The sequence below is a fragment of the Eubalaena glacialis genome, chromosome 3 (genome assembly GCF_028564815.1).
Source record: "Eubalaena glacialis isolate mEubGla1 chromosome 3, mEubGla1.1.hap2.+ XY, whole genome shotgun sequence".
NCBI lineage: Eukaryota > Metazoa > Chordata > Mammalia > Artiodactyla > Balaenidae > Eubalaena > Eubalaena glacialis.
The window spans coordinates 186,030,016-186,042,748 of NC_083718.1; the positions used below are offsets into that span (position 1 = coordinate 186,030,016).

Here is a 12,733-nt window from a genome sequence, read left to right on the forward strand (position 1 = left end):
TGCCCCTTCAGCAGCCCCTGCAGCACGTGGTACATTGGGTGCTCTATAAATGTCGGTCAAATTGTCTTGGTCTGGTACAGAAATTGAGAAAAGAGGAAATAAATTAGCAACTTGCTCCTTGTAGAGGGAAGGGGAGGCCAGGAGTGAATTGATGGTTAGAGAGGGAGGTGGGGAAAGAACACTGAGGTAACCACTCTCATAAAGATGTTCCTTATGTGGACTCTGAACGCAGAGGGCGGAAAGCCAAGAACAGAGGACTAACAAGGACCAGGAGGGTGGAGAGCAAGGAAGAAGCATCTGTCCAAAGCCGGCTCCTGAGGCCCGGCACTGTGGGAGCGGGAGCTGCTGAGAGGAGTGGGGACCTGGGCTCACTGCCAAGGTGTCGCAGTGACACAGCGGGTGCTCGCCAATGGAATTTACTGAACGTGCCAAATACCCAAACGCACAAGAGACGCCCCTGGAACTTGGAGGACCGTGGGGGATGGGGATGGGTGGAAGGGGGGATGGGTGGAGGGACCTGAGTCGACTGAGACCGTTTCTGCCACTGTGGGGTGGCAACTCGAGGCAGGACAACTGGAGACCAAGAAAATCACGTTTCCGGCAAAACAAAATGTGAGCAAAGAGCCATGGCAGGTGGCAGTGACGGAAGCTGGCTGCAAGGGCTAAACGTCCTCAGGCCCAGCACCAGGTCCATTTGTTCTGGTTGGACATCGGGGAAATCTGCCTGTGGGGCAACTTCCTAAACGCAACACCAACAGGAACCGAATGGCTTCTCCACCGACTGCTGCAGGAAGGAATGGCTGGAAGGACAGGTGGCTTTATAGGAGGAAAGGACCTGTAAACAAGGCCCAACAGCGTCGACGTGAAGCGGGAACACCGGTGGTTTTTGCTAAGATCCTCAGGACTAAACTGGTTCTTATATTAAGGTGGTAAGTGGCCCCCTGCGGATGAAGAGTCCTGCTGGGAGAGCTATAGAAAAAGACCTGAGACTATAAACCCCCTCCCCAGCTGTGCAATTTTGACATATTAGAAAGAGAGAGGGAGTGAAATGAAAACCAAGTATGTACCACTCTAAAGAAAGTGCACGGTGGAGACAAGAGGATGATGGAGATGAAGACATTTTATTCTGACATGTTACAGTTACAGTGAGAACTTCCAAGTTCCAAGAGTTGAAATAAAAATAGAATTTTACAAATTAAAATAAAAAAACAATTTATATACACAGTAGAATTAGCTGACATTACCATATAAACAAACAGTGCAAACAGAAAGAAGGAAGCTGCTACTGTTGAAATGACCAAGGTCCACGAGCCGTGGGGCAATACTGCACATCAATACTGCAGGCCTGGGAGGGCGCTGCTGGCCTTTCCGGAGGCTTTCTTGTCCCCCGGGGGCCATGTCAGTGTGTGATTTTGCATCAGAAATGTCATATGGTCAGCTGGGTCAAGTATGCAAGTGTCCATTCCAGTCTGGAACTGTTAGTTAAACAAGGTCACAAGCAAATCGTCCCCCAGAGCACAAAGGTCCCCCAGTCGGGTGGGGACTCTTGGCCCCCTCCCCCATCACCTCGGCTGGGGAAACAGGAAACCATCTCTAGCCAACCCCAGCCCCAGCCCCCGAGGGTTTGTTTATCCAGGTGCCACGTTCACTGGGAGGTGATCAGGCTGGTAACAGGCGGGATGTTGAAATGCAGATTTCTAACTAACAGAAATCAAAGAAGTGAGGCTTACAGTTACTTGTTACAAGTGGAGCCCTGCTTGTCTTTGGGCTTGTCTGGAAAGGGCAAGATGCCAGGAGAGGACAGGAAATAACGTGCCTTTCCAGAGGGGCTGGGTTTGGGTCCTCCTTGGCGCCCGTCCAGTCTGTTCTGGGGGAGGGAGGCGTTTGCACTCTGCTGTCTATCTCTGGGCTACACTGAAGGGAACAAAATATCTGGTGACTTAAACACAACGTGATGTGCAGGAGGCATAAATTCCAACACCACTCACCCAGGGTGTCCTGGAGGCTACCAGCCTGTGACCCCACCCTCTGGAGGCGGGAGATCCTCATGCAGGACCTCAGTCCTACCAATTTCAGGAGAGGAAAGGAGAGGGAAGAGGAAAGCAGGTTCCTGGTATGGGCGGTCATGCCACTCGCCTGACTTGGGCATTGGTTTCCTTCTTAATAAAAGGAAGAAATAATGCGGTCAAGTTCCGAATGCCGCCTTAACATAGTGGCAGCTGGTTGAACGCAATCACATTTAGAAGGGCTTGCCCTTTTGGTCCTTGTGATTTCCCGAACTACTTACTCGGAGTTTCATCTGTGTTTCATAAGTCAAGTGCACCCAAGGAAGTTGAAAATTTTATAGGTTGAAGTAATCTTGGTCAAAGAGATTAAGAAAATAGGAGGAATGGAGGGGCCAGAGTCATTGGCAATGATGCTGACGCAGCCCCCCGGCGTAGATGGAGTTGTTCCCTAGAGTGTGTGGAGCACAAGACCTGAGCCAGCAAAGCCGGGCGGACACCCCCACCACCCCCAGGCTTAAAGGCGGCAACAGAGGTCGGGAGGCTGAGGGGAGAGAACGGCGTTGCTGAGGCCTGGCACTGACGTCCTCAGGCAAATTCCATGATTAAAAAAACCAAAAAACAAAAAACTAACGTAATGCAAATGAATGCCACCTTGACTCTCAGAGCACATCTGCCACATGGTTGCACGACGGGCCTAAGATGTTGCTAAACACGTAGAGAGAGCACAAGAGGAAAGTAAGCGCAAATGCCTTTGGGTGCCTGTTCAGAGAGGACCAACCAGCCCAGAGGGAAACTAAGTCACTGAAAGAGAGAGGGAGGCTTCCTCCGCTTGATGTTAAAACCCCGGGGCACGTGCTGGCAGGAGGCACCTCCCTCTCCCCACTGTTAACCTCTCCTGAAGTTTCCACCGCTGAGCCGCTCGGTAGGCTGGGGATGGCCAGCAGGCGAGTGAGAAGTGCTCGTGAAGGGCAGACACCCTCTTCCTCGAATAAACATCTGCTGTACTGTCACACTCTGGCTTTTTAAGCCACATCGTGTACCTGTGAGTGGACCTGGCTCAGGATTCACTCCTTTCCATCTTCTGAATAACTGCACCATTGCCCAGAGGCAAGTGAAGCAGTTTTATCTAGGGGTGCCCTGCTTTTAGGGGTGATGCCAAGATCCTCTGGGCTGGGGTTGCTTCACCAGGAAGATGCAGGTAAAACTTAAGGAAAGTTTAGAAATTCCATGGAGAAGAAAAGGATCAGGGTGAAAACGTGGCACTCGGAGACCATGGGTAATCTGGAAAATGGAGAGGAAGCCAAAATGCTCAAAACTAGGGCAGATGTAAATCTAACCCTACTGTCAGAGTTATTGTTCAGGAACTATTAGTGGGATTTGAATACTTTGTGCTTCTAGGGTTCTAGGGAGATTCACAGCACAGGGGCGAGACCAGAGCACCAGCTCACACCCAGAAGCAGAACTTCCCTCAAAATGAACTGCTGAAGATGTCAACTTAAGAGTCCCAGTGAAGGCGGGCCTCCCTGAAACATGCGTAGTTTCCTCAGGGCCCAATTCCTCAATTTAGTACTTGACTCAATTCTGCAACTGGCATTCCACCCAGTGTTTGCCTCGGTCAAGGTCCCTCCCATGATGGTTTAAGGCAACAGCTGGGTTCCCTAGGAAAGGAGCAAAGAGGTGGTGGGGGACCTGCTCCGAGTGCCCCCGCCAGTGGGTGAGGCCTGACTTCCCCTCCGGTCCTGGTGTTAGCGGGGAGGAGGGGCTGGGGCCTGTGCCAGCACTGGACGGGGGAGCGCAGGGGGCAGGAAGCGGGAAGACACTGGCGGAGAGCTCACACAAGTCCAGACTCTTGATGGCTTGACACTACCCCCAGGAGCTCTGACGGCAAAGCGTTCGATGATTGTAGGCTTTCCAAGCGCGCGGGCGACTGGGCATCTTCCGTGCCCGGGAACAGCCCTGGCCAGCCATGGCGGCGGAGCCCGAGCTGCGGCTCCCGGAGAGGACGGGCTGGCACGTGGCGGCGAGGCCGAGCCGGGCCGTCATAGGCTCTGGTAGTGCTGCCGCAGCCGTGCCTGCAGAAACTCGTGTGTCAGGTTGTGCCGCGTGATGACCCCAACGATCTAGGACGAAGCAAAAAAAGACCCAAGTCACCTGCAGAGTGAACCCCACTGGGACGAGAACATGAGGAACAGGAGTGGACAGAGCTTGCCCGGCCCGTCTCAATAAACGGCAGGGCCAGAATCAGGTCCTGGAAGGACGGGGACAGGCCTGACAACATGATCCGGACACTCATTTCAAAGGCCACCTAATTTCTAGATGGGAAGGAGATAAAGAGACAACTCGCGATCACAAGCTGGAGGCCAATGGCACAAATTTAGCTCCAAAAGGTTTTAGTTGGGCCGGCTAGAATCTGAATGTGAATGTCTTTTTAAACAGGGCCCACGCTCTCTAGCTTCTCAGCCACCACACCCAGCCTGCTTCGTGTGCGTGTGCAAGACACAGAACCCAGGGAAGGCTTCTGAGAGGCGGCGACCCTTGCTCCAGGCCAGAAATACCATCTTTCAGAACTACCTGAGTCACTGTGATATTGGGATTTATAATAACACATATTTGGACTTTGTCCTAGTTCCTGGCACAAAGCTCTTAAAACTCTTGGCATTTCCTAAATGATGAGTAATAAGGGTGTCTTATTATTCGTAACAAGCTCCTTTCAACCACCCCAGAGTTCATGTTCATGAAGTAACTTTTAGAAAGCCCTTAAGGATGGAGGCTGGTTTCCCAGGGAACCAAGTGTGTGACCAGAAGATTGGAACTTTCATTCCCACCCCGCCAGCTGTGGGAGGGGAGGGCTGGAGGTTGAATCGATCACCAACGGCCAATGATGTAATCAATCATGCCTGTGTCATGAAGCCTCTATTAAAATCCCTGAACTCCAGGGTTTGGAGAGCGTCCAGGCTGGTGAACACGTAAGCTGCTAGGTGGCGCCAGAGAGGACGCAGAGCTCGGCACCCCTTCCCCATCCCACATCCCTTGCCCGGTGTACCTCCTCCATCCGGCCGTTCCGGGGTTACTAAATTACTGTTTACTATAAAAGGATATAAGTAACTGTCTTCCGGAGTTCTGTGAGCAGGGGGTCATGGGAACCTCCTATTTACAGCCAGTGAGTCAGGAGCGCAGGTGACAACATGGACCTTCCGTTGAAAACTGAAGTGGGGGAAGGCGGGTGTGATGAACAGCCTTGTGGGGCTGAGCCCTCAACCCGAGGGACCTGACGCCGCCCCCGGCAGACGGCGCCAGGGCCGAGTTGAGTTTAGGACGCCCAGCTGGCACCCGGAGAACCAGAGAACTGCTTTGTGTGGGGAACACCCGGCCTCCGCCGCCAAGCCAGGGACAGACGCACAGCAGAGCATGAGAGTCCAGAGAACCAGAGTCCTCCCTAAACGGGTATTTCCCACAGTCATCGCAGTGACTCACAGCTGCCACTGAGGCGGGTGTCCCACACCATAAACTGCGTTAGAACTGTCAGCGCGGCTGTGTTTCAAGGAACACGATTTGACTCCCTGCCACTAAACCCGCGTCAGGACACGCCGTGCTGTTGGAGGTCCTGCTGTGACCCTCACTTTGGAGAGGCGTCACTTCCCGGAGGGCAACGAGGCGACACCCACCGAAAGCCTCAAACAGGTGACCGTTATGGTGAAATTTAACTAGATATTGCACAACAGAGGACAACTGAATAAGTGACCGGACTGCCACACAACGGAATGCTCTTGAGCTGTCAAAGTATCCCAAGTGAACACTTTCTGCCGTGGAAAGTCATTTCCTATAGATTAATTGAAAAATTAAGGTATTAAACAGGATAAATAGTGTTAACATCCTCATTAAACCTTGACACATAAAACCTCTATGTCTAGACACCGAGGAAAAAAACAAGATATACTTTGAATTAACGTGGCTGCCTCTACAGAGATAAGGGTTTGGCATTTCTTTTTCCTGCCTATCTATATTTTCATATTTTTCTACAAACGCCAATGTTTGTGGAATAAGAAAAACAATGGAGTTCTAAGAAAAAGAAAACAATGGAAAAATCTGTAGCAATAATTACTCAGTATTTTACCTTTCAAAACTCTCCAAGTATTTTGTCTGAAACTCCCTCATTTACTGCTACAAATTCCCATAACAGGTGGGGAACTGACCCCCTCCTCAAGGAGGCGCCGTCAGGTCAAGGGTGAAGAGGAAGGTTTCAGGACAGAGACAAGGCCCTAAGTGCTTCTGGGCCTCAGAAGGGAAGACCAGTGAGACGCTGGCGACATCTGCCGGCCACACAGGAGACGGCGTAGAAGAAACACCCCGGAGGCAAAGGGAAAAGAAGGTCGCCGAAGCTACCCCAGTCTCCCCCTCCACCCCCGGGCCCCTCACTCCCGGTGGGGAGCCGCAGAGCAGGTCGGGTCTGAGAAGCCTCCCTGCGGGATTCTGCTGCTCCTTCCTGGGTGAGAGGCCCCGCCGCCCCGGCAGCGCTGCCCTTAGAGGGTCTTTTCCAGAAGGTGCGGCCGCAGGCACACGCGCCCTCACGCTCACCTCTCCCACCGCGTTCACCACGGGCAAGTGCCGCAGGCCCATCGTTCTGAACAGGTTGAAAACTTGGGAGACGTGGGTGTTGGGGGAAACAGTGAAGGGCGCAGGGTTCATGTACGGGGTGACGTCCTGCAGAGGAGACAACACAGGGGACCTGTGGCCTGTCCTGCCCGCCCAGGATCAGATGCCAACCGTGCAGACGAGCAGCGGTCCACGCAGGACAGGCCCTCGGCCTCCGTGCCTGGCCCCGTCCCCAAGGGAAGCCCTTCTCACCACGATCATGCGCGGGTTCAGCAGGGTCAGGTCCAGGTCGTGGATGTCAGGGTACCGCGGGTAATCCTCGGCCATCTCAGTGTAGGAGAGGCGCGGCTGGCTGGCGCTCTGCAATCCCAACCGAGACAGTCCTCGCACCGAACGTGGCAACTGGCAGGGTCACCTTTAGAGACCCCCCCCTCTGCGTCTGAGAGCGGGGCGGGGCAGAGCAGGGGCCAGGACAGGTGCTCCACAGCCAGTTCTCTGCCAATTCCTAGCTGTGTCTCCCTGGGCCAGTCTCCTAATTTCTCTGAACTTCCCTTTCATCTGTAAAACAGACCTGAGCTATTCTAGAGTTTCAACGAGAAAGGTGCTAACTAACAGTAGCTGTGTGGGGTGACTTGTGTCACCCCAAAAGATACGTCAGAGTCCTAACGCCTGGTACCTGTGAATGTGGCCTCATTGGAAACAAGGCCTTTGTGGATGGAATCAAGTTAAGATGAGGTCATATTGGATTAGGGTGGGCCCTAAACCCAATGACTGCTGTCCTTACACGAGAGGAGAGAACACACAGGGAGAGAGCGGGTGACGAGGAGGCAGACGTGAGTGAGGAGCCTCCAGTCGAGGCAGGCCGGGGACTGCTGGCACCCACCACAAACGAGGAAGGCGCCTCCAGAGGAAGCACGGCTCTGCCGACACCTGCACCTTGTCCTGTGGCCTGAGAACTCTGAAAGAATACCCTGCTGTTGTTTGAAGTCACCCAGTTTGCGGCGACTGGAAATGGCAGCCACAGGAGACTCACACGGGAGCTTTGTTACTCCTCCCGCGTTCTGAGTCTTCTGGACTTTCCCTCAGCTCTCACTGCTGCTGACCGTCACCGGGCAGCGGGGCCGCCACTACCAGCTCTCGAGCGGGGCACAGGAAGCACGGGTGCTGGTCACTACTCCGCCCCGCTCTCCTCCCCTCTGCACGCAGCCCTCCCCGTCCACCGCTGACGCGGGCCAGCTCTGGCGGCTCCTGTGTGCAGGCAAGGCCCTGTGCAGTCTGGCCCACTTCATGCCTCCAAATTCCCTGTCCCCTGTGCTCCGCACGTGACCTTTCCCCCATTCCAGCAGGGCTGGGCCTCCCCACAGGCCACACCCCCAAGCCCGAGCCTCTCCACCTATGGCCTTTTCTGTCCCGCCCACGTGAGCTGCTCTTCTGCAGGCCAGTGAGACCACGAGTGACCTCAGCTGGCTGCCCACAGGCAAGACACAAAGCAGGAGAGTCAGTTTGGAAACCAGTCCTCTGGGTGACTTTTTCAGGCTCCATGTGACGGGGTGAAGTGTGTCCCAGGTCGTTACAGGGACCACTTCGAACACAGCCCACCCGTGCCTGCTATCTCGACAAAAACCAAAGAGAAAAAAGAAAAAAACTACAGGGGAATTGATGAGAAGAAGGGTATTTCTCTGGATGACACATGTAACAAAGTTCATTCATGGCAGAGATTAAAGGCAGAAACTATATTAAGAGCCCACCGGCCAGAAGGACACTTAGCAACGGGTGAGGAGACTACGGGAAGAGGCCCTGGAGGGCGACTCACAGCCCTGCTCGGTCTCAGCGCAGGGACCCTGCCTGCAGCGGGGGCCACGGGGCCACACACACCGCTGGACGGCAGGTGCAGGGACTGCGCTCCTGCCACCCTCGTGCCTCCCAGAATGCTGGTGGGGACAAGAAAGGAGACTCACCGACTGGCTTTCAGAATAACAAACTCCTCGGACAAGCAGGGTGACGAGTTGTGAGCGCAGGATCAGGCCGTGGAAGGTCAGTGGGCGGAAGCGCTCCTCCATGGTCCAGTCTTCGCTCGGGGACTGGTCAGGGTATAGGTTGGGGTAGGGAGTGTATCTGTTATACAAAAACCAGACGCTGCCTAGGACACCCTCAGCAGGACCACTTCCCGTCCACGTCCCCGCGCCCCTCCCCCAGTTCCCGCGGACAGCCCCGGCGGGCGAGGGGCTGACGGCCCCGCAGGCGGCCGCGCTCCCTCACCTCCGCTCGAGCATCTGCTGCAGGAGGTCCTCCTTCTCGCCCGGGTCCTCGGAGGTCACGTGCTCGTCGCACACGTTCCGCAGCTCGCTGGACGGGTAGGACTTCATGGACTGGCTCCGTCTGCGCTGCTCACCGGCGCGGGTGAGGATGCTGCACTTCTGTGGGCGGGAGGGGCGGCGACGACGGCCAGCTAGCGCGGGCGCACCAGCACCCACTCAGGTGAGGGTGTGGGTGACAGTGCGGGTCAAAAGCGCAGGCCTCCACCGCAACTGCAAGAAACCTTCACTGCGGCTCAGGGGCTTGTGATTCAAAGGAGCCTCTCGGAGCCCAAGGTTTTTGCCAGCCCAACCCCCCTACTCCTTTGATTTGGGGACAGCATCTCAATGCTCCTACGTCATGTCTTGGCGGTCCTGTCAACTGACGTGCCCCCCAGCCTCCAAAGCCAAGGGTGGGCACGTGACCCAAGTGAGGCAGCGGGACTCTCCCTCAGCGCAGGTGCCTCCTGGTACCTGCAGAGGGGCCACCAGCCACCTGCTCGCCCACAGCGCACAGCTCCTGGCCTTCAGCCTTCCCGTCCGCCCTGCAGTTTCCAATGGACTTTTTTCTTTCTTAAGTAGGTCAAAGTCCATTGTTGGCAACTCAGAACCCTCCCCGATGCAACCTGCACTGCATACTCGAAACTGCTGGGTAAAACAACAATCTGTCCACCTGCTTGCTGGAGTGGGAATGAACACACGTCCTGACGGCCTAACGCAGTCCTTACTCACTGGGTAGTCTGTACTCGCCATCCAGTCCACACTCTCTGTCGCGTGCAATGAAGGGCGCCGACTTTCACACGAGCCAACCAGGGCCACCCCGTCTCCGGGGTGTGACAAGCACGGGATCACCGCGAGCAGCAGGGAACCGCTTGCCCATCGCCCACCTCTCCTCCGGGGCCGTTTCCTTTACCTTGTATTTGATGTTGTTGCTGATGAGCTGATTGCCCTTCATGAACTCCTTCTCGTTGCCCCGGTTCTCCGTGACCACGGGGAAGGCGTGGTGGACGGTGGTGCGCAGGATGCTGACCAGAGACTGGATGCGGGTGTGCGGGTAGACGTAGGTCAGGTTGGGCTCCATGATGTCGTTGGCTCGCAGTCTGGGGGAGGGAGGGAAGCGGTCCAGCCTCACGACAGAGTCCACGGCACCGGGAGCGAGCCGTGACGGAGCTGCGCTGCCTCTCCTGCACCGCCTGGACCACCTGGGCCCCTTTTCCGAACCATCTCTAGCAGTTCCTGGAACACACCCGCTCCTTGGTACTTCCATCCCCTTCGCTCATCCTGTTCCCCATGCCTGAAATGCCCTTCCTTGCTCTGTCAGACGCGTGGGCCAAGACCCTCAGCTCAATATGAACGTCCCCCCTCCACAAACCTCATCCACTTGCTCAGGGGTTTGGCCATCGCTCCTCAGCACCCCATGGCACATGCCAGTATCACCATTGAACTGCTAATTATACTGGAATTAAAATGAAAATGTTTGGGCGTCCCTTTAGACCAGGGATGGCAACTGTCACCCACAGGTCCAATCTGGTCACGCTCGCTCGTTTACATGTTGTCTGTGGCTGCTTCTACACTAAAACGGCAGGACAGAGAGCACATGGCCTGCAAAGCTGAAAATATTTACTATCTGGCCCTTTCCAGAAGTTGGCTGACCCCTACGTTAGACTTTAAGCGCCTTGCACGATCCCAGACATGGGAGGCCTGAACTATCTGTCGGCTGATGGATAAGCTGGTGATTATGCCCAGAGGAATCACTGCTGATAGGACGACACCTCGCTGGGCACACACGAGGCAGCTAGTTCTCACTCACAGGGCTTGGACCCTGAATTTAAACATTCAATCATAACACTTCCTATTTAACCAGAACGCCACAGCGGCCGAACCATCCACGAAGCGGCCCTGCCCGCCCCAGTCCCCAGCTGCACGGGGCCGCTCCACCGTCCCAAACACACTTGGGTACAGACGTGCTTGCTGTTGGGAGGACCTTGTTGTTGTCACTTACCTTCTTCCAACCCAAGAATCTGAATTACCGTTTCCTACCTAATACAAACATTCCTGGGCCCTAAAGTCTGTAAATTCTGGAACTAGGACATGAAGAGAAATCCTGGCCTTACTTGTCCATTTCCACCTCCGTCTCCCATTCTAGAAGCGGCACGCCTCGCAGGCCCACGTGGATGTCATAAATGCCCTTATTGAAAAAGTCCCCTGTCCATTTGGCTACCTGAAACACAAAGCAAAGACTTGAAAAGAGGCTGCTGTGGGGGAACTTGGCCCTGAACCTGAAGGAGGCCTAGAAGGGGGGCGTGCTCACCATCAGGGTGATCATAATGGGGAGGCCATAACTGATCTCGTTGGTAGACTCAATCAGGATGACCGTGAGACTGATGGTCATACGGACAACCCCACCCAAGAAAGCCGCAGCACCAATCAGGGCAAAGGTTCCCGAATAGATATGGTCCAATCCAATGTAGCTGGTGAAGAAAGAAACCAAGAACGTGCCTTAGAATCATATTGGGGGTGCGGGAGGGAGCTATGATTTGCACACCTGTGCATACGTACTCAAGTGCACGCTCAGGCGCATGCACGCACACACACACACACACACACAGTACCTTTTGAGAACGTTGGCAACTAAACGTCCAAAAGCAGCTCCACATAGCAGGGAAGGCACAAAAAGGCCACTTGGAACAGAAATGCCGTAAGTCCAACATGCAAGCATGAAATAGAGGACGAAGAACAACGCCAAAGTGATGGGGCTAAAAGTACCTGCAAAGCCAGAACAGACCGACCTGAGTCCCACTAAGATGCCTGCCAAGGCCCATCAGACTGCGTTGGCTCCCACCAGGTCCTTCTGCGCCCTGACCGGTTCACCTCCAGCACCGGAGGCAGACACCTCAATCTTGTCTGGGTTGGCATTACCAATGAAAAGCCCTGTTCTCGCTCAGAATGAAGGGCAAGCCTGGCTGTGTCTGACAGAGGAGTAACCATTTGTTCCCTGCCCCAAACCCCACCCTCCCGGATACTCACTATCCTGGTGGAAAAGCTGAAGGATGCCAGACTCCTGCGGGTTGAAAAAGAGTGTGGCCATGTCATTGTAGGTCTCATTGGGACAAAAAAAGGTCTTGATGCTGGAATTCACTTCTTCTGACGTGACCTAAGAAGCAGGAATCAAAAAGTCAAATAAGGGCCCCTGAGTGGGGCATTTGAGACTTCAAGTGGGATGTCTCCAGCGAGGTCGAAAAAGTCTGGTTTGCAAGCTTTACCCATAAATTAAACAGGCAGCAGAAAAAAGATCGATCCCCAAGAGCAGCCAACCGTGATACGGTATATCCCTTACGTTCTGAGAAAGAAAGAGTCAGGAGGAGGGCCCTGTTCATGCACATTCGTAACAAAAATGTAACTACACTTCGGGTTTACCATGGTCTGGCTCTGCCTCCTCTCCCAGGGCTAATTTTGTCAGTGGTACTGCGGGAAGCCTGGCCCCAGAGCACCATGGATGGTGGAGGACGAGGCAGGGGACCGACAAGTGGCCGGGAGGGGACAGGCGTCTGCGGAGGAGAGTCCAGGGCATGGCCTGACCTAACGCCCCAACTTTGTCCCAAATGGAAAAAGCCTCCACCCGAGCTTGCTGCAGAAGAAAACCCACGTACACGAGGCCCGATGCAGACGCCGCGCTCCTGGCTGCCTCGCCCACCTGGCTGAACAAAACCCAAGCTGGGAGAAGAGATTATTTCTCCACATCCCAGCCCTCTCATTCTCTTCATCGTTTTGTGTGAGCAGATGAGATCCGGGCACTGCTGGACTCATTATAGGGCGAGGGTATCTGTTTTCTGGTTGGCG

The 12,733-nt window shown here is 54.7% G+C and overlaps 1 protein-coding gene across 4 annotated transcripts in view; it reads right to left on the reverse strand.

Moving 5' to 3' along the window:
- Positions 1-1,115: 1,115 nt before the first annotated feature.
- The window catches only part of CLCN6 (chloride voltage-gated channel 6), a 29,462-nt gene continuing 17,844 nt past the window's right edge, over positions 1,116-12,733 (reverse strand). For 2 of the 4 annotated variants that reach the window (XM_061184945.1, XM_061184944.1), the window contains 10 exons: positions 11,921-12,047; positions 11,506-11,659; positions 11,205-11,364; positions 11,008-11,114; positions 9,807-9,993; positions 8,859-9,016; positions 8,558-8,714; positions 6,852-6,959; positions 6,582-6,707; positions 1,116-4,126 (listed from right to left, as the gene is read on the reverse strand). In XM_061184945.1, coding sequence (XP_061040928.1) covers positions 4,046-4,126; positions 6,582-6,707; positions 6,852-6,959; positions 8,558-8,714; positions 8,859-9,016; positions 9,807-9,993; positions 11,008-11,114; positions 11,205-11,364; positions 11,506-11,659; positions 11,921-12,047 — 1,365 coding nt within the window. In that variant the 3' untranslated portion in view covers positions 1,116-4,045. Of the gene's footprint in view, positions 4,127-6,581; positions 6,708-6,851; positions 6,960-8,557; positions 8,740-8,858; positions 9,017-9,806; positions 9,994-11,007; positions 11,115-11,204; positions 11,365-11,505; positions 11,660-11,920; positions 12,048-12,733 lie in introns of those variants that run through there. The other 2 variants (XM_061184946.1, XM_061184948.1) reach the window with 2 other exon arrangements.